The sequence below is a fragment of the Orbicella franksi genome, chromosome 1 (assembly GCF_964199315.1).
Source record: "Orbicella franksi chromosome 1, jaOrbFran1.1, whole genome shotgun sequence".
NCBI lineage: Eukaryota > Metazoa > Cnidaria > Anthozoa > Scleractinia > Merulinidae > Orbicella > Orbicella franksi.
Genome location: NC_138145.1, coordinates 23452678 through 23477887, shown reverse-complemented (window position 1 = coordinate 23477887; position 25210 = coordinate 23452678). Strand labels below are relative to the sequence as shown.

At 39.0% G+C, this 25210-nt stretch overlaps 3 protein-coding genes across 3 annotated transcripts in view; all 3 read left to right on the top strand.

The window, feature by feature from the left end:
* The window catches only part of LOC145488923 (uncharacterized), a 64464-nt gene extending 42686 nt beyond the window's left edge, over positions 1 to 21778 (top strand). Inside the window, exons 45-62 of the mRNA XM_081467815.1 lie at positions 5052 to 5271; positions 5939 to 6090; positions 6647 to 6880; positions 12376 to 12493; positions 12936 to 13007; positions 13271 to 13342; positions 13735 to 13806; positions 14183 to 14254; positions 14653 to 14724; positions 14846 to 14917; positions 15338 to 15409; positions 15686 to 16732; positions 17368 to 17593; positions 18136 to 18307; positions 19336 to 19396; positions 19656 to 19848; positions 20171 to 20350; positions 21434 to 21778. Coding sequence (XP_081323941.1) covers positions 5052 to 5271; positions 5939 to 6090; positions 6647 to 6880; positions 12376 to 12493; positions 12936 to 13007; positions 13271 to 13342; positions 13735 to 13806; positions 14183 to 14254; positions 14653 to 14724; positions 14846 to 14917; positions 15338 to 15409; positions 15686 to 16732; positions 17368 to 17593; positions 18136 to 18307; positions 19336 to 19396; positions 19656 to 19848; positions 20171 to 20350; positions 21434 to 21556 — 3230 coding nt within the window. The 3' untranslated portion in view covers positions 21557 to 21778. The remainder of the gene's footprint in view (positions 1 to 5051; positions 5272 to 5938; positions 6091 to 6646; positions 6881 to 12375; positions 12494 to 12935; positions 13008 to 13270; positions 13343 to 13734; positions 13807 to 14182; positions 14255 to 14652; positions 14725 to 14845; positions 14918 to 15337; positions 15410 to 15685; positions 16733 to 17367; positions 17594 to 18135; positions 18308 to 19335; positions 19397 to 19655; positions 19849 to 20170; positions 20351 to 21433) is intronic.
* LOC145478655 (histamine H2 receptor-like) lies at positions 2693 to 4075 on the top strand. The gene has a single exon (XM_081456755.1). The coding sequence runs from the start codon at positions 2777 to 2779 to the stop codon at positions 3905 to 3907; it is 1131 nt and encodes a 376-aa protein (XP_081312881.1). The 5' UTR covers positions 2693 to 2776; the 3' UTR covers positions 3908 to 4075.
* Positions 7027 to 11085, top strand: LOC145478801 (bone morphogenetic protein 1 homolog). The gene is made up of 4 exons (XM_081456977.1): positions 7027 to 7819; positions 8266 to 8374; positions 8873 to 9217; positions 10152 to 11085. Exons 1-4 carry the CDS (start codon positions 7526 to 7528, stop codon positions 10271 to 10273), a joined length of 870 nt encoding a protein of 289 aa, XP_081313103.1. The 5' UTR covers positions 7027 to 7525; the 3' UTR covers positions 10274 to 11085.
* Positions 21779 to 25210: the final 3432 nt, after the last annotated feature.

Genomic DNA, 25210 nt, shown 5'->3' with positions numbered 1-25210 from the left:
AGTTATGGGTATAATCAGAGTTCTGATCAAGTCAAACTAAGACGGTAAAAAGTAGCCTCCAATCAAGCTTACCCTTGGGTCACAGATACCAGCAGCAAAGCGTCGACTAAGAGTCTCCGAGTATGAGCATAACGACATGGCGGAGTTTTGCCACTCATACGAATGGTTTCAGGACTCTGCGATTGTGCAAACAGTAACGTTAGCCTATTTAATTCCATATGTTGTTTCTGCAAACAATCGAAAAGCCAGCTATTGACTTTTGCGAGAAATTTTGCTTTGAAAATTTCGCGGTGAGTTGAGCAAACGCTGCCATAGAGGTAGTGTTTCTCTCAAGGATACCTTTTGCAATAATTTCCTTTTTTATGAACCAGTAGGATGCGAATAAAAAAAACTTGTGCGTGTGTACAGAACACAACCTTTGGCTCGAATAAAAAAATCAATGTTTAATAATAAATGCGACATTTTTGGTGTGAATTCGTGATATCTTCCGCAATATGTGGGATTGCTAAACTGCATGTGGCTCAGTAAGGCTCCGTCCAAACTACGCCGGAGGAATTTGAAAACGCAGCTTTACTTCTACGGTTAGGCCTTCCGTCCACAATAATCCGTCACGAAAACAGAGCCTTTCGAAACGCTCTTCAAACTGGAGGAATTTGAAAACACCGGCTTTGCGTTTTGGTGTGGACACAAACCATTTTTAAACTGACGAACCTCTTCGTAAAGGATGACGTCACGATTGTCATGACATTTCCCTGCCCGACTCTTAAGCCTGGTTCACACTAGCGACATAAAGACATCGACATAACGACATAAGGAAAAGATCAGTTTTATCTTTATGTCGTTATGTTCATGCTGTTATGTTGCTAATATGTCATTATGTCTACATGTTCACACTGCAAACATAACGTCCGTTTTTTCGTCGAGATAACGTCCTTTTTATGTCGTTCGTGATGATGTCGTTATGTCGTTATGTCGCTGGTGTGAACCAGGCTTTACTCAAACACAAATCCATGCAGATAAGGCCTAGATCACACTAGCGACATAACGACACTAGGACATAAACGTAATAACATTAAGAAGGACGTTATGTCGTTGTGTTGGCAGTGTGAACATCCTGACATAACGACATAATAGCAACATGACGACATGAACATAAGGACATAAGGACGTTATGCTGTGATGTTAGCAGTGTGAACATCCTGGCATAATGACATAATAACAACATAACGACATAAGAAGGACGTTATGCCGCTATGTTAGCAGTGTGAACATCCTGGCATGACATAACAGCAACATAACGACATGAACATAAGGAAAACCTGACCTTTTCCTTATGTAGTCATGTCTATGTCGTTATGTTGCTATTATGTCGTTATGTCAGGATGTTCACATTACCGAGATAAGGTGATTATGTCGATATGTCGAAATGTCGTTATGTCATTTTGTGGTTATGTAGGTTTAATCGGTAATTGTTGCGTATTCCTTCGGCGTAGTGCGGACGGAGAACATTTGACGCATTTTCAGAGTGAAACCTCTATTTTCAAATTCCTTCGGCGTAGTTTGGACGAGGCCTAAGGAAGCGAAAAAGGTTCATTATGGGCGTTTGTTTTGTTGAAGTAGTCTTTGCTTTTTATTTTCAGTCATATTCCCATTAGTTAAACTCCCGGCCGAGCAGTCAAGAATGATTTAGCAATTTTCATGCCACTTCTGGCAAAAGTAGTAATCTGCCAAGTCACCTCACCTCAAAAACCGTCATTTCAGTAAAGCTGGAATATGTTTTCATGCATTGAACAGGCTGAAGCTATTATTTCTTTGTTTATTATATCGTAGTTCAAAATGTAACTTACAAAAATAATGCAAATAAAATTCAAACAGGTTTTGTCAGTCGAGGACATGCCACCTTGCTATACAATTGAGATATTAAGTCCTTGACAACAAACAAAAGAGTCTATTTTATAAGAATATCAAGGCTGAAATGTGCGAACTTTTAAGAATATTTTAAGAATAAACCCGAGGCTGAGATTTTGACAAGAATATAATTTTGTGTTGAAAATTTGTAAAGCAATACAGTTATATGTTTTAAACTAAACCGTATAATATTCATCCTTTCTCTGAACGGCAAAACAGCCCAAAAACAACAAAGACAGTACTAGACTTATGTTGGATTCTAATAACATTGGTAATGCAAGAAGTTATGCGTCACATCAGGCTTTTTTGCCTGCAGTCTAGTTCCAAAATTGCTTCAACGCCATCAAAGTCAAGTTATAAGAATATTTACGAGAATATTTGCAGCCTGAATCGGTAGGAAAATAAGAACATTCAACCTGGGTCGGAAAAACAATATTCTTGTGAATAAAAAGGAATGTAATACAAACTGAACAAAACGTTGTACCTTAATGCGCACTTCCCGGTTCCAAATCCATTTGGTTTTATACGTGTTAAGCTCTCTGCTCATCATTCTTTATTACAATTTTTATCAGTTCTTCGTATTTTTAAACTGCATTCAAGTGGTTCCGGCTACGTGTGCAGAATATTAGATATTACAAAGCACTTTATTAGTAATGTTTTGCTAATGATACAAATGCAAATTTTTAATCATGAAATTGTCATCTTGTGATCAAAGTATTATGCTAGTCAAGAGAACACGAAACTACCTTGATGATGTAGTCATACAAAAAGCGCCAATGAAATCACGATTGGCAGAGTGCAAAACTTGAGAAAATCTTAAAATCACAAGGTCTGGACTGAGAATCCATCAGTTATTAGGCGACTCGAGATGAATCACACCACAAGCAACACCCCATTACTTTCTTGTGGTTTCAAATTTTTTCCTTTGAATCCCGCAAAGATTTCTCTCGATCTTCATGCTGTATTTATCTTCATAATCGCCGTCAACGCTCTCACCTGTCCTTTCATCATTTTACTGAACATCCTGGTGATTGTAACAGTGAAAGCGAAACGACATCTTCGCAGCAAATCTAATATAGCTCTCGCCTGTTTAGCTACAACTGACCTCGTGGTGGGACTAGTCGTTCAACCCTTGCTTATCGCCAGCGCAAGTTTACTTGTGAAAGGTGAAGCTAACATGTTTTGCACTGCATTCAAGGTATCCCAACGTGTTACTGTAAAATGTTGTGTGGCATCGTTTCATCATTTGCTTTTGATCAATGCAGAACGCTACATCGCGATTAAACATTCCATGCAATACGACAACCTGATTACCGAAATTCGTATCATAATAGCCTCTAGTCTGGTGTGGGTCACAACCATCTTCCTTCCTTTGGAAGACATGTTAACGACAGAGAAACGTTCCGTGGCGAAGCTAACAGTTCTTTTAACCGTGCCACTGGTTATCCTTGTCGCAATGATCTACTTCAATGGAGCTGTTTACCAGGAAGTCCGTCGCAACGAGAAACGAATTGCTGCTAACCAAGTTTCCTTGGAAGCGAAAGCAAAGTTGCTCAAGAACAACAAAGCGTTTTACTTGACAATCATCGTCCTTCTCGCAGTTTTTCTGTGCTATATCCCAGCAAATATTTGTTTCGCCATTTTTCGCTTAGCTAAGGACAGTATTCCTGCTAAAATCGGACATGTTGTTGTTCATCTTTTGTCTTTAATGCCGATACTGAATTCGTTAATCAATCCCTTGATTTACGTTGTTAGAATAAGATACTTTCGCGTCGCTTTCATTCAGTTGTTGTCTCGAAAAACCATTGCCCAAGCTGAGGACCTTGAAAGAAAAGTCTTTGGGCAAAGACAAATTGGAGTCATGGCTACTGCTGAACAAAGACAAGAGAGTGCTAGCCGACAAGAAGATCAACAACGAGAAAATGGGACATTTAACAATGAGCCTGATTCTACAGTACGAACGCAGCGACGAGAGGAAAATGAAGAAAGAGCTTTGTAGGAGATTCATTCCCTACCATTTTTGGAACTATATATAGCCCAGAACGTCTTAAAAGTTTTAGTTTCAGTCCATTGAAAATCGTTTTCGATCACAGAGAAATCGAAAAGCAGTGTTGATTAGAAGTAGAGAAGAAACACCCATTAGTAAAATCCACATATGGCAAAACAGTCTAAGTAACGGTAGTAATTATATCTAATTTGGGTAAACGTGTAAAGGCTTCTTGAATGTAGGATCTGAATGTTGAGGCATTAAATTGTAATTGTGTGAATTTTGCTGACCGTCATTTCTTTTTTCGAGAGAATAATAACAACACAGAATGAGAATCAAACTGAACGACGAGACAATTTGCAAGAAGCAAATTATATATTAAAAAAAGAAATGAGGGGGGGGGGGGGCGAGGGGGGGAGAGAAGTATCACCTGGATGCTGTTTTGAGATAAGTAACTCATTCAATCTAAAAATGAACATTTTAAATTCTATGCTGTTTTTTATATTTGTACTTCTTTAAATCGAGTGGCTCTCAAAAAACTTTAAAACAATTTAACTGAAAGCTTTTCACGCTTTTCACAGCTTCACATTTATTTTCGAGTTCAAAAATCCTACTCGTTTTATTTTTTGATACCGATAAACCCGACGGAAATTTATGTTAGCTATACTTCCTCTCTGTAGCGAGTGGCCCGGTGGTCTAGTGGTTAGCACGCGGGGGTTCGGATCAAGTAGCCCTTGCCAGGGTCATACTACTGTGTTCTTGCAAGACACTTTACTCTCACAGTACCTCTCTCCACCCACCTGTATGAAAAGGCAACGGGAAATTTGATGCTGGGAGGCAACCCTGTGATGGACTAGCTTCCCATCCAGGGGGTTGGGGGATGGGGTGTAGAAAAACTCTTAGTCGCGTTATACTTCAGAAACTGGGACATGCTCCGGCTCTATGGGCCACTGGCCTGACGCATACTTTTCCTTGACTTATACTTCCCTTCTAAGGATATCTTGAAAATTTGTTTGCCGAGTATGAGTCATAGTGATGAAACTTAAAAAGGCCTGGCAAAAAAACAAAACAACAAAAAACAGTCGCTGGAAAGGATTTGTACACATCTATTTGCATTTTGTGTTTGCCATATAATTCGCTTCTTTGTTTGTTGTAGGAATCTACGAGATTGACCTTCCTGGCGTTGATTTTGGCTTCCTGTCATTCTCTGATATCGGGCATCTTGAAGTGGGTTTCACTCTCTGTTTCTGGTTGAAAACACATCACAGCGGCTTCTTCATTGAATACAAAGTCACCAAAAAACAGAATGAATCATTGGTGCTGGGAGTCTATTGTCTAAACCACACTGTTACAATTCAATTGGCCAACAAAAGAAGGTAGATAGTATTTCCCCGTTTTTTACAATGACTTCAACAATTATCGCAGCTGTTTTTGTGGATAATTTGTCGTTAGGGACGGACCATTATTTTTCGAGTTTGGGTTGGGCAATATGCTATTACTTGACCTTTAAGGTTGTGCATGAAATTTTTAGCTGGCAATAGCTGGTGCAAGATTTTCTTTTTTAAGTCAAACACAGGACCTGGTAGTAAAAAGCACTTGCTCGATTTTTGTCCCCATGGACTCCTTGAAGGATTTTTGCTGTGCAGGATTTTTTTTGGAAATTGCCCACCCCCCGCCCTCTCGAAATATAATGGTCCATCCCTTACTGCCTCACAGATGACAATGGAGAGGAGAGAAGAGTACAGGGAAAGGCAATGATCTCAAAATAAGCTTTCGACATTAAGCCATGATATATTCTTCATTTGATTCACCCAAATGTGTATGTCATTTTAATTGGAACTGAAATATTAGCATAATAACCGGATAATAATAATAATAATAATAATAATAATAATAATAGGATATTAAATGTTGTGTCATGCATGTATAATAATGATTTTTCAACTGCCAACTTCAGAATTCAATAAGCAATGTCTGTCGTTAGTGCTATTGCTGCCATAAACTAAACTCGCTCACACGAACAACATTTACTTTCATCTGCAGCGAGGTAACATTAGGTGTGGCAGACGACACGTGGCACCACGTGTGCTTATCCTGGTTAGCTGACAGGGGATCGCTGGCGATATTCAAAGATGGTGAAAGAAAGTATCAGTCAGGTGGATTCTGGTCAAGTTCAGAATTTTGGGGGATAGAAGGTAACAGCAAGACCAAGTAAAATTAGAACACTTTACTTTACTTTATAGTAGGGACATTTGATTAATTTAAATAAAGAAACCTAAAATAGTCTACAATGGATTTTTTATTCCATATGGAGGCTTGCTTTTTTATTTTAGGGTCTAAGGGCAAACTCCTTAGCAGTACATAATGCCACGATTACTAGTTCACTGTTTAATAGCCACCTTACTGCGAAGCGAAGTCGTTGTTTTTATGGCGTCACGGAGTCGTGGTGTTTACGAGCAGACGTTACCTCTGTTCCCACTCTTTTCATGTCTGATTAGTACATTACTAAGAAGTGCGCGGTTTGATTTGGTATTGTAATAGTCACCTTACAGAGTGGCTTACTCTGCCTTTCTGTCCTTTTTCTTCGTTAGAGAGTAGTGCATACTTAATAGTCACCTTGCTGAGTATCGCACTGTCTGTTTTTATGTCTAATAGGTGTCTTACAGAGTAGGGCATAATTTGATTCTATGTTTAACAGACACGTTACTGAGTAGTGTCTAACCTTTTTTATTCTCTAATTTGTCTCTTCAGGAGGAGGGACCATGACGATTGGTTTTAAAGGTGGAAACAAAAATATCTCAGATGTCCTTGGCAAACTGAGTGGATTCAATGTGTGGAGTTATGCGGTTTCAGCGGAGGAGATACTGCGCATGTCACATGGATGTGGAGATGAAGCAGGTGACGTGAGGGCCTGGAAAACTGTAAGAAGAGGGTTGAAAAAAGAAGTGGCCGTGAAATGGTTTAGAACTTGTAACGATAGAAAAGGTAAAGTTTTAAACCTCACGAACTGATGAGACATGTTTAAGACTTTTAACAGGGGTCTGTTCTTTTAAATAGCGAAAATGTTCTGAATAGTGGAATTAGTTTATAAAGTGATGTTTTACTGCATCTGATGACCAAGGAGACAAATCTGTCTACTCTCTTGCAAGTTGGTAGCCTTACATGCCGAACTGCATGGCATACGAATTGCATTATACACAAAACGATACTTCTAAACTTTCCAACTAAACTGAAGTAAACAGTGTCAGGATCTACTTAATGTGGCCATGGAAGATGTAAATAGACGCAATTAGATGAGAACCGTTTCTACAAACGTTCTCGTTGGGTGAGTTGGCGGCCAGGCAATGGTGGATTGCAGCACCCGCCTATTTTGTTCCCGGGCCAGCAAAAACAGTGTAAACATAGATTAATATTATATCTGCCCAAAAAAGTCACGCGTACGCTTACCATACTTGTAGAGCATGGTATAATGGCTCATTACCCTTGATGGCTAAGCTAAAGAAAACTCTCGAATTACATTATCTGGGCAAGTAAGAATGAAAAGGTACTTGCCCAGAAGGAGAATTTACTTGTCCCGGACGACCGGATAGCACTTTTTTCAAGCCATGGTCACTCGATTATTTCTTACTTATGTATTTCTTAATTTGCTTACATGTTCAAGCCGATCGGCTCGTGGTAGACACCAACACTGTCAGTTCTGTCCAATCTGCCGTTCTTCTGAGCCCACCATATGACAGATCACATGACTGGCACAGTAAATGCTTAAAGTTTCGTTACATGTTGAGGGGGTCTGGAAAGAAAACAATGACAATTTACCAGACAACAAAGAGCTATAGAGAAATACCCATCTGGATTTCAAGAACCAACCACGCTCAAGACTGGAGTTACGGACAAGTTCCATTGAGTGCCGTTTCGGATTTTCAAGTAATCATTTATTTGTGAATAGTATGTTTACTCCATACCACTTCCCTAATACATGGTCCATCCAGGTACAGAGTACGCTCCCATGGGGATACCTGAAACCTCTTCAACATAGTCTGTCAGTCCACCTTGTTCAGAAATTAAAAGAAACGTTAAAAGTCCTCACGAACTTAAAGCTCTTCGCAATTGAGGTCTTAAGATTTTAATACCTCAATAGCAAACGACTTTGCGTAGAAAAGGCATCATGTTACATACAACCGACTCCAAACATTAAGGGGGCTTGTGAAACTTAGTGAAATTGTTACCTTTTTGGAGTGTAACATTAAAGGAGGTTTTGGCTTTCAAACACTGCAAAATTTCTGGGTAGCAAAGAATACACTAGAGTTAGTCACTGCAGGTGGAATCTTTTATATTGCGATGGTTTCAAAGGCGTTTGATTTCCGCAATAGGTATTGATAAAAGGTGAGACGGAGAAGAGGGAAGATTTAATAGCATTGACTGGATTGTACATTGCCGAAGGGACGCATTGCACTCACCAGCCGCTGTCGGCCAAACAAGGTGATTTTGTAACAGTTTTAACAGCCAACCAAAGGCCTTAGACAATGAGAAGGCCACAGAAATCCGTGCTAGTTCTCATCATTTTAAATGATGAAATTAGACTGCTCTTCCTACGTGTCGTCATTTTCATGTGCTGTTCTCTAGCTAATTGAAAACAAGATATACAGAAGCAAACATAATCAATATTAACAACTAGATAGAGCGTTCTTCAATTGAGTAAAACCAAATCCAAACCATTTACCTACCAATTAGACTACTCAACCAATCTCAAACCGTACTAAAATCAAAACCAAACTCAAAGTAATTGCCTGATGTCAGCCAGTATCTGGTATACCAGTGACAAGAATTAAAGAATTGATCACAAGGGAGATAGCCACGATGTGTAAACAAACTTCTCTTAGCTATTACTGTAACGAATATATATGGAAACCAATTTGGATGTAAAGGTTTGCTGCGTTAACCACATGCATGACTAAGTTTCTTTGCTTTCATTTCCAGCTTGCAGTGAGAAGTTATTCAACATGTCAGGATATTTCTCCTCTCCATCATTTCCTGGATATTATCCTGATCACATGTTCTGCACGTGGTACATCACCGTCCCATCTGGTTACGTCATTAACCTGGAATTGCAAGAATTCCGACTCAAAGATGATCCCATGTGTGAGAAGTGTTTTCTTGAGATTTTTGATGGACGCGACAAGACAGCACCCATAAAAGGCAGATTCTGTGGCTATATGTATCCTCCTATCTTAGTCTCGTCGTCAAATCATTTCACGATTGTCCTTCTTTGTCGTGAAAATTTCCCTAAAGCGAGATTCAAAGCTTTTTATCATTCTGTCGCAGGTATGTGTTGCTTTTTGAGAAGGTGGTATTAATGCAAACGTTATTGTGTGGTAATCACGATGGCTAAGGAAACAGATTTGGAGTGGACACCAAATACTTAGAATTGGCATAATCAGCAATAATCAGCAATACCTACAGTGTACCCCTCGCACCCCGAACCCCCTCCCCTTCTGGGCCAAAGAATGAAAAACAGAGTATAACAAAGAATCCCAAAGGGTTTTGAGAGAGAGGATAGGAATGATGTGCAAAGAGTTGTTCAGAAGTAACACTACAACACTTCAATGTAACACGAAGACGTCCGCAAGGATTCAACTACTTCTTACATTTAATTTAACTCATAATTGGCTTCATCTGAGTTTCCTTTCGACTTTGTTTGAATTTAAGGCGTGGAGCAAAGTGAGATAGATGTAGTTTTAATGAAAAGAAAATATCTAGGGTTTTGTACCAAAGTTCTTTCTTTAAAGTGAGGCAGAGACAACCTCAACTCTGGAATGGCGAGGGAATGGCATGCTAATGTGACCTAATCTACATGCCGGCCCATCTTTCGATGCCTTTACATCAAAGGATCTGTATAACTGCTGATCTATAACATGTTTTACCACAATTGCTACTAATCTCGCAATCTGACTGGTTAATTTGCCGTTGTCGATAAGAGTCCAGACAACGCAGCTCGCGTTAATGTGTCACGCAATGCCTTTTTCAGCTTGCGCTCTAAAAGAAAATTTTCTTTGACGTTGATATTGTGATAAAAAACAAATCAAACTGTGGTTTAACGTGGTCTGTACTCTTATTGACAACGATACGCGTCATCAAAGTGGTCAAAATGGTGTGGACTCACTCGGCTGCGCATCGTGAGTCCACAACATGCCACGCTAAACCACGCTAAACCACGCTAAACCGCATTCCGTTTGTTAATTTTATCTTATTTGGTCAGGTGATGACAATACAGAGTCGTCATGTTCACGGCAGGAAGGTAATCAATTTCTACTTGTACTGGCATGTTTTGTCAATATATACTTAAAGGAGCTACATTGCACTTACGTACTTAGCTATTAAAGTGCACCTAACCCCAAAATTTTTTTTCGCTAAAACGAATCTACATGTTATTTGAAATACTTCTGCGAAAAAATTTTTCGATTCGGTTAAATCCTCGATTTTCTGTGCCCCGACGAAATCTCGAAAATAGCCCTAAAACACCACCATTTTGTTTCACGACCGAGTTTGAGGAGAATGGGTCCAGCGGCTGTTGTGACGTCTACCCAGGAAGATCGAATATCTCACGTCCTCTCATTTCCTTCAGGATGGTGCAATACACATTCGAAAAGTGCGCAGAAATGCCTATCAGAAGTGCTATCGGCTGTTACAACAATATCCCAGATCTAAAAAAAGATATACTGTACAATTTACTAGCGATGATCGGTCAATAGTACAATAAAGACATAACGATGGTTGATTTTGGCGAACCGAAACAAGCGAACTGAGTCTGTGAGAACCATTGAAGAACTCTCACTGGAATTTGTTCCGCAGACTTTCAAACGCTATTTTCAAAATTTTCTGCTCAAAGCCAACCAGCAATTTGTCGAAATACTACCGACAACCTATATCTTCCAGTCCCGCAATATTTATAACATAGCCGGCAAAGTTGTGTGATCAATCAAGAGGCGTTACGACCAAATATACTGATGTGTAAATAGGTCGCAACTGTACACCGCCAACCAGCACTTATTTCTCTTTCGATTTAGATTAAAGTCGAAGATTAATCTTTTAGAATTACATGATAACAAAATTGTTACACTCACAGAGTTTTTCGAAGGTTTGGAGATCAGTAGTGCGACAAACATTCAATACATCATTGTCGAAAATATGACCGTGTAACATTATCTGCGGACCGCTTAGGGAACACATCCTTTTCGCTTATCCGACGAATTTCACTGCAAACTTTGAAAAAAATTTACACTGGTTATTTGGAGTTACGACTTAAAACGTGTGGCAATGTGAAATCAGTAATTGTATGAGATGTTTCCTTCCGCCTTGCTTCTCGTAGCTTCAAAAATACAGGTCCAAACAATTCTATTATTTTCAATCATCGAAGCCAGTGTTTTGGAGATCATCAAGTCTCGAAAACTGCAACACTTACGTCGCTCTTATCAACATGAAGCATTCCAGAAAGTAAAACACAAACTGGATTTAATAGAACCACCATACCTTGACAAAATACATTCTCGCTACGGACAAATGTAAACAGGTTATAAACACGCGTGGGAGTCTTGTGTTTAGGTGACGAAATTACCATCCAAAGCAGTCCTTGAGTTTTCTTTCCTGCTTTTCGCTTGCCTGCTCCTTCGTATCTAGCTTTCCATTCCTAATATACAAGCAGCTCGTCCACGAAGAAGTCGTCCCCGTCGTCGCTTGAAATATTGCAAATTGTTCTCAAAGCCCTAAGCAGTGAGTTCACAGTTGCCGAACGTGCTCGATCGAAGTTTATTTCGGTGTCTTCCGAATCGAAACCTAACTCTGACTCCAGTGACGAAAAACAAATGATTCTGAAACAAAACTTGGATGTTTTAGTCCCAAAATATATTGGAACGATTAGTTTTGTTTCCATTTTCTCGAGCAAATACAGAGAATTGACTGAGGCGCCATTGTGTTTGGTTCCCGAGTAGACGTCATCAGCAACCGCCGCCCCAGACTCCCTGAAACTCGGTCGTGCAACACTTCAAGCGCGACTTTGAAAGGGCATAGCAAATCGAGGATTCAACCAAATTCAAAAATTTTTTCGCCCAAATGCTTCAAATAACAAGTGGATTCGTTTTAGCGAAAAAAATTTTTGGGGTTAGGTGCACTTTAATAATGGACACTTATTGCACTGGGTGTTTGGGGTTAGATGAAGGGATCTGTAACGTCTAAGCCTTCCTTGTTAGTCTTAATACCTATTTTGTTCTTTTTTGTCTAAAATGGTCGGCTAAACAACAACAGCAACACCACCTTAATTTCTCAATACAAATATCATTACAGTTTTAGCATATTTATAGTACACTTCGACTGAAATTCTAATAGCGCGTAGTTTCTCTTTTTCAACAATATGTAATGTGACTAAAAGTATCGGAGCAAATTTACACATGAGTGTGACTTGTTAAACAAGGAAGGTTATCTTCTAGGTTGTCCATCAAGCTGCAAATGTGAGGAGTTCGGTAAAGATTCAAACAAGGAGATTCTGGTGACGGGGGAAGACTTACTAACTGTGCCACGCAAGCTTCCCTTCAACACTGGAGCAGTGTATGTCACGAGAAATTATGTAGAAATAGAGACTAGAAACCTGCTGCTTCTAGCTTTGTTTGTGTTTCTCCCTGCCCGCTCCTAGCGCGATCTCAGTTTAATATTTAACGTGAAAAAAAGAAAAAAGAATAATGTATTGGTGTATTCAGTTTAAAACGCACAACCGGTAAAATGACAAAGCTAATCATGGGTTAGTGTGAGCTTTCATACATTTGATCAAGTAATTTAAAAGAGAAATCTCCTTTTCTCTGACGAAAATTGAGTTGGTTGATCGATATGTTCAACGCTAGGGATAACATTTTTAACCTCTCGGTTTTGCGTCTTGAAACTGACATAATCCCTGGGAACCCAAGCGATAAATGATTGTTAGAATGACTGTGCCTATATTTTCAAAATATTTATATACTTTATTTAATTTAAGTAAGGTTGACTTCGTTCCCAGGTTTTTCCAACAAAACCGGATATCTCGGTTACGAGAGAAGGACTTTGCGAATCTCACAAAACTGGAATATATGTGAGTAAGATTTTAGTTTAAAATTCTGTCAACTTTCTGAACGCAGAATTACAAGGTGAAAACGAGCGCACGTGTAACGTACCTTCAAACTATCAAACGATTTACAGGATTTTTTCAGTTGAAGGATCTGTTCCTTTGCTTGAATTCTATAGTCCAATGTATATGCAACAAGGCTTCGAAAAAAACGTAATCTGATTTTTAGTTTTAGATGTTGTTATCAAGGTTAATTAACTGATTGTATTTTCCTTCCTCCACCTCTCTAGCGACTTGAGTTTCAATATTCTCCTTCATCTTGAGGAAGACTGTTTCCAAAATGTATCGTCTGTCAAGACACTGTAAGTAGTGAAAGTTTATTTATAACATGATTGAACTGTAAAATGTCTTGAAGCATAAATAGCTCTATCAGTTTAGTTTTCTACTCTTTTTTCCAATTCCTCAATTTTCTCTTCTATGAATCTCCAAACGAGAACTTAGCAGGAGAAACAATGTAATGTTTATAGAGGCTAACGAGGAAGAGAAGAACTAAGGTCGACACTAAATAAGTAAGATGAAAACGTTTGAAAACAACAGTAAAAGTAACTGAACTCAAGTATAGAAATGGTGTGAATTCCTGTGAGGACATAGAGAGCCCGACCTAACCAAGTTAGGTCCTTGTTACATAATCTTTATTGGTCTCGGTGAATAACGTAAAATTGACACTTGATGAAATTTCCCCTTTTTGTTTCAGGAGACTTAATTCAAACTTCTTTCGTTCTCTCCCTGCTGGAGCGTTCGCCGGACTTCCTAATTTACGCGTCCTGTGAGTATCAATGTAATGTAATGCCATGTAGTGCAATGTAATGCAATGCAATGAAATGCAATGCAACACAATGTTATGTATGCCAACAAAGGTTATTTTCGTGTTTTTACTTTTTGTCTTAGTGCTAGGGGTGGGGTGCAGCTGCGAATTCTAATCTCGCTAAATGGAAAACATTTATTACTTTCTTGTCAGTGATTTGGGAAGGAATTTTCTTCATAAAGCATTCAGTGGAATGTTCGATGGACTGGCAAATTTAGAAGTTTTGTAAGTGTTAATTCAATTTTTATTCCAAGTGGTATCGCTATTTAATTACTTATTTTGATGATGTTCACGACTAGAAATAAACTTTAACGTAAGTTTTGTGGTTCGTTTTTAGAAGCATGCGTTCAAACCAATTGAAAGAGTTGGAGTACGGTATTTTTGATAACAAAGGCAACATGACACATTTGTGAGTACAAGGAATACATCCTATTTTTCTCCAACCATTTAATTTAGTTTAGAGCAACGTCAATCTTATTCTACAAAAGAGAAACAATTGCTACGTAAAGTGTGTGATAGCAGCACAGGCATGAAGAGGCATCAAATTAGGTGAAAACTCAAACGAATATATCCTGAAGCTATAGCAATCATACAATGTATTTGACAGTGAATAAGTAGGGAGTAAGTTAAGCGACAATATATCTTGTATAAATCTATTACAAGTACACGTTTTCTCAGACAATGCTTTCCGCAAATTTTCATCTTCGTTACGGAAAAGTGTCAGTTCCCTCCCACAGATCATATTACCTTATATGCGTTTTCCCCTTTGGGCGTGTCATTACTATGACCTATTTTCACCTCACTTAGGTACCTTCAGGACAACACGCTTTCCACATTACCAGATGGCCTGTTTGGAGATCTTTCAAAACTAAAAGTATTGTGAGTACATGTAAACAAACCTTTACAAAACTGCGCCGTTTGCTCAAAAAACTTTTGAGAAAGAAATTTTGCCATAGTTGGTCACAAAATACTTTCTCTTTTTGTTTTCACTGTTTGCTAGGAATTTAAGCGGCAACGATTTGAGAACAGTTACAAAAGAGACTTTTCAAGGATTGAAATCAATAGAATACATGTAAGTACAAAGGTATATTATTCAGTAGTCCAAAACGGTGCGATTTTGTTGTAACGTGATACGCAGATTGATTAACCAACCAGTAAATGTGTCAACTTATGTCTGAGGCTGCTCCATGACTGGGGAAATGAAAATTCATCGAGAAGTTTACTTATATTATTATCAAGTTTTCCGCGAAAGACGAACAGATAGGGGTCACGTGACTATTACCAGACGTCACATTGGAGGTTTTCGACTCGCGTTTTGACTGACTTCAATAGGTAGATTTTCGCGTAAGTCGTTTACCTCAAAGTGGACTTAAGAGGCTGTACTTTTTCTCTGTAATTTGGTAGCACGCCGGATGAACGTCAAAGGTAACATTTTGAAGTAAGCTTCTTTGGAAATTAAAGAAAATTTACATTTCGTTGCTTTTCAACGCAGGTACCTGGACAATAATAAACTCTCTGAAGTACCTTCAGATGCATTTAGTGAACTAACCAACCTGCAATATCTGTGAGTGGTTTTCATTTCCATTCCAGTTCATGCTTAGTAATTTTAAGTTCAAGCTTGAGCTTGAAATCTTAATCAAGTGGTACAAGTTTGGTGTGTTCTTGCGATGGAGTGATGGCTCTTACTGCCTGCGATCCCGGATTCAAAGGTCTGCGATGGCTTCCTGGCGGGAGTCTTTGTCTGGTTGTTGTTTTTTGTTGTTGTTTTCAGGACATTTAACTCTTTCAGTTTTATACTAGAATAAAGTTGTAAATTGAATTACTTATCTTCTTTGCTCAGGAAACTTGACCGTTTCATTCTCTGCTGCTATGCCAAGAAATCAATCGAAGGAGTTGACTGTGAGTCACCAGTCGATGAATTCTCAAGCTGCGAGGACCTCATGAAGAACAGCACGCTTCAGATCTGTATTTGGATTCTTGGAATCCTCGCCTTCCTCGGAAACCTCCTTGTCATAATATGGCGGATCATTGATAAGGAAGAGAACAGGGTGAATTCTTTCTTGCTGACAAACCTGGCAGTCGCTGATATGTTAATGGGAGTCTATATGTTAACGATTGCGATCATGGACTTGAGATGGCGAGGGGAATATTTTATGCATGACATCAAATGGAGATCTGGTATTGGTTGTCAAATTACTGGAGCTCTTTCGATGCTCTCCAGTGAAGTATCCGTGCTGATTCTAACAATCATCACGCTAGACAGACTAATATCCATTGTCTTTCCTTTCAAGTTCAATCGCCTTACTTACAAGACCGCCGTTTTCTCGTGCATTGGGGTATGGGTATTTGGCGTAGTCATATCAGTGATTCCAATCACCGGCTTAAGCTACTTTTATGATGAAAGCGGTCATTTTGGTTTCTACAGCCGCTCTGCCGTTTGCCTTCCGCTTCAGCTGTCTGGAGGAATTCGAAAACCGGCTGGCTGGGAATATTCTGTCGCCTTTTTCATTGGTTTGAACTTTATTTCTTTCACCTTCATCCTCATAGCGTACATATCGATGTTCTGGACGGTAAAGCGAGTTTCTCGCGCCGCGCGATCAACAAATTTAAACAAAGAATCCGCCATGGCCAAGCGACTTGTGTTCATTGTGATGACAGACTTTTGCTGTTGGATGCCAATAATTATAATCAACATTTTATCTCTGACTGGAAATTTTGACGATCCAGACAAAATTGCCTATGTGTGGATAGCAGTGTTTGTTCTTCCACTGAACTCTTCCCTCAATCCAATCTTGTACACGTTTTCCACCGACAGAACTAAACGAAGCTTGGTCCGGAAGCGGAAAAATGTCGTTGGTCTGGTTATGCAGACGCTAAACAGCCGTGGGTTAGGTGGATAGAACTTGTTCTGTATGTTTTAATACACTTAATCTAAGTGTTATCCCTGGAAAGGACATGAAAAACAGACAAGTTAGATATCAAGTTAAACCGAGAATGAAACATTGCACCTTATATTCAGGAGTAGAGTGTTTTTCTTTTTTTTTTAACGGAACGTAAGCTGCACTTACTGTAGTTCGTTTAAACGTTCAAACACTCAAACAACCCACGTTAACATTTTGGGTGGTCTAAGCATGAAGAACTTTTATGTAATATATCAAACACGAAAGGCCGTGTTTGACCACATTTCCAAACACCGAGAAGAGAGTTGAAAATACGACGCGCAGCGGAGTATTTTTGGCAAACATCGAGGTGTTTGGAAATGTGGTCAAACACTGTCTTGAGTGTTTGATATATCTTCTCAATCGAAACTAAAGCTAAGGAGAAAACGGAGAAATAAAATCGTAAAAATCTATGCTAATTAAGATCAGATATCCAAACACCGCCACGGTCATGATTTCCGTTGTTTAAACCTGATGAATTATTAATTAGTTTGAGAAATAGTAAAGAATGTTAGCTCAATTTTTAGAGGGAGGTGCTTTCCTGACTTGCTAAAACGTAATCTATTGAGATGTATGACCTTAGACAGTTTCCTTTTCTTAATCAATTTTTAGTTCCAAACCAGCGACAGCTTAATTGGCAGAAACTACCTGGCGACAACACTTTGCTTTCGAACGTCGTCGGTGATTTTAGTCCGCTTTCATCAATTGCCGAACCTCGCGTTGGAGAGAGAAAACAAAAACATGCAAAACTGAGGCTGATTGAAGACGTTAACATTCTACAAGACGACGCCACAGGAAAGCATTCAACAGTAAGTGCGTAAATAGAAAACATCTTAGAAATGAGCACATGATTTGTAGAATTTAATTTTGTCAGAAGACGAGACTTGAAACGGTGGAAATAAATGATAGCGATGGTCTGTTGACGTTGGCGGAATGTCTTAGTAATTTCACGAGCGTACATGTGTATGCGTGAGTGTACGTTATGTTACGTATGTGCGTGGTTTTGTGTTTTTAGCGCCTATAGCTAATTGCCGGTAGAAGGCGCTGTGGCGTAATGTTTAGCACTGACTTTGGATTGAACAGGGACATTGCGTTGTATTCTTGGTCAAGGCACTCTGATACCGTCACATCCGGTTGGGAGTAATCGCTTTATGCTGCGGCAACATGGGCCACTTAGATTCTCAAAATTCAAAGCCACGGATGCCATGTCATTTGTGTGACTGAAAACTCCAATTAAGCAGTTAGGTTACTACTGTTACCCTTGTTTCCAGTTCGCGTATAGGAAAGTTATCTACTAGGTTATCAGCCACCTGAATGCTTATCATAACGTCTGTGCTCATTGATGTTTCAGGGTTATGTTACAGCTTGGTGGGAGGAAGGAAATATTCTGAGCATGGTGTTACTGAAATACTTTGGAAAAGGACTGAAAGAAGACTGGATCAGAGAGGTGGAAATAGTAAAGGGCCTTTCCCGTGAGGAAGAACCACATACCTGTTTACTTCCTTATCGCTGGCACTCCAAAGGTGTGGAGACGCTCATTTAATTTCTGTATACAGTGGAACCCCGTTAATACGGACACCAAAGGGACATGTGTGGACATTACAAGTGTCCGCATTATCTGGGTGTCCGTATTAAGCGGGCTAATTTAAGAGAAAATATACGAGCTTTTTAGTTTTCAGGACAAAAAAAACTGTCCGTATTAAGCGGGTGTCCGTAGAGCGGGGTTTCACTGTATTACCCTATGCTGTCACTGCGTGATTTTGGCGCGAAATACTTGCGCTAGTTTGTGATTTCACACGACTTTCCAATCTCAACAAAACAACTATCAATGTACTTTCACGGAAGATAAATGTGTGAACATCAACTAGTGAGACGTTACCTGTGCTTAGCGCGGAAAACGTGCTTCGTCAAATTGTGATTGGTTTAGGTTTGTCATCTGATTGGTTGAATAGATGAAGCGATTTTTTTTAACAAATCACAGAAAGTACCAACAGAAGACAAAATCAATTCTTGATTACGTTAGACACTCACTTGCCTTTTGGCGATTTTCTAGTTAATTTTTCCGTCGAACAATATGCTTTTCGCCGCAAAATGTCTTTGTGTTCTCCAGAAGACCGTGAAAACTGGCTACCGATAGTACAACTATTCTCAGTAGTACACGGTATCATCCAACTATTTTTCACTAAGTCTGTATGTATAATTAGTCTTTGTGTGTGTGTGCTTTGTGTGCTCTTGCATGTCTTTTTCTTATTTTCTCTTCTTATTTGACCCAAATAAATAATTGCTTTAAATCAGTAAGGATGGCTGCCCAGTCTTATGAGCCCATTAAGGTTATTTCGGGCAGCCATGTTTTTTTTATTTATTTTAAACTTATTTTTGTTCTGTTAATTTCTAGCTGAGTGAATGAGCACAAATGAAGTTGTTGTTGTCTCGAATGTGAAGGGTGGGGTTATGCAATGCATAACCTTGTAAACTTACTTGCAGCTATGTTTTGCTAAATCTGCTGTGGTGTATTCATACATTCATTGCTATTTTTGGTTTTATTTTACAGCTCGGGACCAAAGCATTGAACATGGAAACGTGAGGATTCATGGGTTTTACTCAAACAGTTTGTAAGTCGGCCCATTATCAACGTTCCTATGGTAACAAACGTAGCAACTTAAAATATCCTCTTCAGTCAATGTGGGAGAACAATCTTTTTTCTTGATTTTGAAGTGAATTCTTTACCATCTAATCAGTTGATCTTTTTTTTCCCTAATTTCAAAAAACTGGTCACCACACACTTCTTCATCCTCTGGTGTCCTTTTTTTTTAATATTAGTTCTGGGCCCAACAGTAAAATTACGTATTAATTATTGTTTTTCTCCTCAAGACTGATTTGCTATGATTTTGTGTCGAGTTCAACATTGGAAGATTTCCTTTCCAATAAAGCAACAGTTCTTAACTTCGATGGAGTGTGTGCCATAGCCTGTGACGTCATCAGTGCTATAGAACGACTACAGGATCTTGGGATACTCCATAACAAAATTACAACAAGAAACATTCTGATCGAAGAAATCCCAAGGGTAAGTTAAACACGACTTACCACCGATTAATTTGTAATGATATATTTGTGTGCCTTTTGTTTACGGAGAGCGAAAAAGTATTCTTAGCTTTCTATAGAGAAGCCCTTAAAATTAAGAGTAAATTTAAACAATTTTTTTTGTTTATAATTTATTTTGTTTAGCCAACGCCCCATAAACGCAGTTTCTGGAACGTGTTTTTATTCTCCTGTGAAACAGGCATTTTTAAGAAACGTAATTAATATCCAGAATGATCTCTCGATCATTTTTTAAAACAAACAATACAATTTCACTTAATTGTTTTATTCTCAATTCCTGGCTATAGTTTCCCCCTATAAGAGCTGTCTTGGGTGGATTTTCTCAAGCGTCCAAGTTGAACGAGGCTGGTGCATTTACAAACTTGGTAGCTGATGAACAGAGTGACAATGGGAAAGATATTCAGCAGTTTGGACAATTGCTTGCTACCTTATTAGGATATTGTCATGGCTCTAGTGAATATACCAAGGTAGATGTAGATGTATGGTTGTATGTATCATTTAGAAAAGTACAAAGGATTGCATGTCAGTGCATTTGACCAGACATGGAGTTTACATCATAACAATATTTATTGTATTGCACTTCGGAGTACTATATCAAAGACGCCGATTTCATTTGATTGATTGGCCTGATAACCTGAACATTGTTTGCCACTATAACAATCCTCGAAACATTACTGACTTGGTTCCATTCAGCTAAAAACAAAGAACATCACTATTTAACGCTTATTTTGCTCGTGGAAGAGCATTATTTTGAAAACCTCTAACCCAGAGAGACTGACCACTTGTTAAAGACTAATGAAAATTCATAACCAGCCCTGTTCCTTCGATTATCTGAATATAGGTGTACTGATATAGCATGGACTTGTTTAATCATATGCGAGAATTCAAGTCTACCAGGCGAATAGCTGTACCGGTCTTGAAAACAGTAACACCTTTAACCAAGTTGCGAATGGCATTTATGTTTCTCCCCTTCGTCCCATCTACACACAAATCAGTGCTACATATCCTGAGGCTTGTTTGCTGGGCCCCAACGCAATATCAGAACAAACCATTGTTGGAATTAAATGGCTTTGAACAAAGGCCCATAGCCGCTCTAATAAAATCATGTTTTGAGATCATGATCAATTTACAAGGAACAAAATCAAATATTTTTCTGGCCCAGTCAAGGTGAGGGCACTCAAAAACGAAACTGCAAAACAACAACCCAGAGCTCTGCTGAGAGGACAAAATAGGGCCGGGTTGAGAGGGGAAAAACACTTCTTCCCCAGCGAGTCAAAGAATTGAATGACGCGACAGCAATTGACTGTGCAATAGTAACGCATGCCCCTAGAAGGAACATCCTTTGATTTAGCCCCATGACCTCTCGACGCATGCCCGCATGTTGTCAGGCACCCCGGAACGCAACAAGATAATTTAACATTAGATTGTCATGGAAAACATAAAAATCCGATTCGCAAGCAAATATTTCAAATCTTATAGTATTAAACGGACACAAAGAGGAGTTTCATCCCTTTTAGGAGTTACTCATTTTAAATTGGTTTTTTCTTTAGCTGCATGAAATTATGAACCTGTGTTTCGAGGAGCTTGAAGAGAAGAGATACAAAGCGTCTTACATCCGGGAACTACTAGAAGGAGCCTGGTCTGCCGAGGGAGTCTGGGATACATATCTTTGAATGAAACCTGTAGAAACTACCAGCCAATCTTTGAATTAGAAGATGCTAGTGTTACTTGAAGAGGTTTATTTATTTCGCGTATCAAGAGGGATCCGCCCTCTTTTGTGTGTGCAATGCCGACAAACAATGTTAACAGACCTTTATATTGTGTTATGGCAGCATGCTATTCATTTCCTTCAGTGTGTTAAAATTCAGACTTAATTATTTAAGAAGTCATTTTTGCATTTCTATTGGCCCTTTCTTACTTATGATATAATGGAGGACAGAGACATATCTGGGCAGGCGTCAACAACAATGACAATCCATTTATTAAACACGATTTTGTTTAAAGCGACAGGTTTGCTTGTAGGGTCGTGTATCGAGCGAAAAGTTCAAGAAAAACTGAATATGTACAGTAACAATTATGATTATATACGTGTTCATTCAAATTAAAAAAAAAAACTTAAAATCCGTCACTTTCCTGTTTTGCGTTTGAATCGAGGTAGCATGCATTGAAGTCTAGCATACCTTTTTGTTTCTTTATTATATAAATCATAGATTCCATGTTGCCTTGCGTCTGTTGAGTAATAGATCACAGAAGACGTCAGAATGTGGTAAGAACAACACACTCGATTATCGCCTCGTGCGCGTCTTCTTTGTTCTTATCACATTTTGACGTCATCTGTGATCTATTCCTGAATAAATTAAATAAATACTTAATAAGGTGCAATGTTAGCTTCAAAGTAAGCGAACTGGAAGTCGATACACGCTTGCAGATGTTGTAAAACTTCCCATCCTTTGCCAAGGGAGATATAACATGAGAGTAAGTTAAATTCTCGTAGAGAATTATATCATCTTTTTCGTTTTCTTTTGTTCTTGCGCTTTATTTGTCTTTTCTTCATGAAATCGGACACTTTCTTGATGTTTTGTCTCGAAAAATTGTTATTCGTACATGTACACCAAACGGTAAATGGGTAAAGCATCCTGCTATTACGGACAGAAGTTATATCCCCAGCCGAAACTACAAAGAAGTGTACGATGGCCACTCCTACAATAACGGACCTCAGTTATTATGTAATTGCTTCCATTTCAAGTGGTCCCAAACTGATATTTTTTATTGTTCTTCTCTCGCTACAACAGACAACTTGAGGGTATTCAATGACCTAATTATTCTGCAGTATTTGTATACTCTTCTGATCAATTTCATATGACTCATACGACTGTGTCAAAGTAAATGCGTACTACAGATTAAGAGAAACTGGCAATCTTAAAACATTTATAGAGGGTATTACACGGTGGCAAGAAGATATGATATTTCACAATTATTCCACGAGCGCTCGTTGGATATGAAATGGTAGATAGCCAACGAGGCGCGTAGCGCCGAGTTGGCTACAATCATCTCATATCCGTGGAATAACTGTTTTATTAAAAACACCTCCAAAATGTAGAAAACTAGAGTAAAATAAAAAATAAAAATGCCCCAAAAAATCACGCGTACGCTTAACATATTTGTAGAGCATGGTGTAATGGCTCATAACCCACGATGGCTATTGAGCCAATGAGAACTCTCGAATTGCATTATTCAATGTTCCAGTTTTTGACAAGTTTTAATATTAGCTAATATTATGTTCGAGTGGCAAGAACAATATCTCACGAGTGAGCACAGCGGCCCGATAGCCCCAGGGGGTTATCGCTATGAGTGAAGCGAAGGTGAGCGCGATGAGCGCGTGAGATTTTGGTTTTGCTACCAGGACATAAAATTCATATCTGAGCCAATGTGTAATGTTCTTTTTGCACGTTATATGTGACACTCCGCAAGCAGAAGTTGGACACATTAATAACACCCAGCTATTTTAGCGGAGCTCCTCCGCGCCGAAGGCGCGTGAGCGGAGCCCCATACCTCAGAAAATTTGTTAACCCATCGATCTCAAATATTTTGGTTGTCACGTGACTGTCCATATGCCAAGCCCCATTCCTTGAAAAATAAGAGAGTAGCACCATTACCATAGGTACAGATTTGATATTGGACATCCATGTTATGATTTATTGACCGCTGCCAAAGCAAGGTATCGGCTGACCAGTATCACGTGACCATATAGTGAGCTGAGGTCAACAGCTTATCGAGGTCGCGTGTTTTTCGCTGACTAGGTACTGGGTTTTCGATAGGGATCGCGGGCTCAGGCCATGTCATTAATCTGGGGGAGAGGGACAGTACATGCAAAGGCAAAAGTTTGGCGCAAATTAAACCCTGACGCGTTGTTGAATCATTTTTTCTCCGTTTAAACAAAAGTTAGGAGTGAAATGACCTTTTAAGAAAGGACATCACCCTGCCTGACCGTAAAATACCCATCCAGCCATGCATGCCTTTATTATTCACTGAGCTCTTTTATCAGCTTGTATCCGATAGGCAAAGACTTTTAAAAGTACGGATCTCAGAGAATTGAACGTTTTTTCTCTTTTGTTTTGAAAAGATTAAATAATGGACTTAAAAAAAAATCTATAACTGATGCAAGGTGTGGCATTTTTTTCATAGCACATTTCCCAAAGCAAGATTAGCCTGTCAATAAAAACTACAGTTCATGTGCATATAGGTAGCGTTAAATTTGCTCATCAATTCAAGGAGTCCCCTTGTAGCCCATTGGTTACAATTTCGAGCTTCGGTTCGGAAGGGCATGGCGTTCAGCCCCCGCAGGGGGACTGAGAAATTTTTCGTTTTTTTTTTTTTTTTTTCTTGAACGTTATTTTTGTTTTGTTTTGAAAAGATTAAATAATAGACTTAAGAAAACTATGTAATTTATGCAAGGTCTGTCATTTGTTCCATAGCACGTTTCCCAAAGCAAGATTAGCCTGTTAATAAAAACTACATTTCATGTATATCAGTAGGTATCGTTGAATTTGCTACCCAATTTAAGGAGTCTCCCTGCAGCCTTGTGGTTACATTTCCGAGCTTCGGTTTGGAAGGGCATGGCGTTCAGCCCCCGCAGGTGGTCTCCTTTCTTCGGGGTACTAAGAGGCAAGGAGCAGGTGATTCCACATCCAAGGGGAAGGTCTGCACGGTCTGGATTCTAGTCCGCGGTAGTAGATTCTATTGAATGCCGTTTCAAACTGTTTTGAAATTATTTTTTGGGAACATTCCGTTAGAGCGGATTTATCGGTGAGGGTATACCTGTAGATTTGAGGCCAGCTTGGTCTGAATTTGAACATTTTGGTCCGAAAAATGTTTGCATATTCCGCTCAGCATAAGACTATATTTGTACTCTCGGTATTGGACTGGAACTAGCTTGCAACCGAGGGAAGTCTTTTGAAATGCAAATGACATTAATCTCTTTTTAATGATATTCCGCCGCATGAACGTCCATTGTAAGCTAGTTCCAGTCCAATACCGGGAATACGAGAGTGTGGAACTTATTTCTAGCTTTAGCTAACTTTTTTATTTTTTCTAGTTCACGTGTCTCTAATCTGAACCGAGGCACTTGTTGGGTAAGGCCTTGTCTGAATATAGTGTACATCGATTTACATGTAAGGATCAGGTTTGAAAAAGAGTAGGGAAAATAGCGTTGTTTGGTTTTAAAGTGTCGACAAGCCGCACAACCCCCACCCAGGTTCGTGGAACACCCACTTCCGGAAGATAGTAATAATAATAATAATAATAATAATAATAATAATAATAATAAT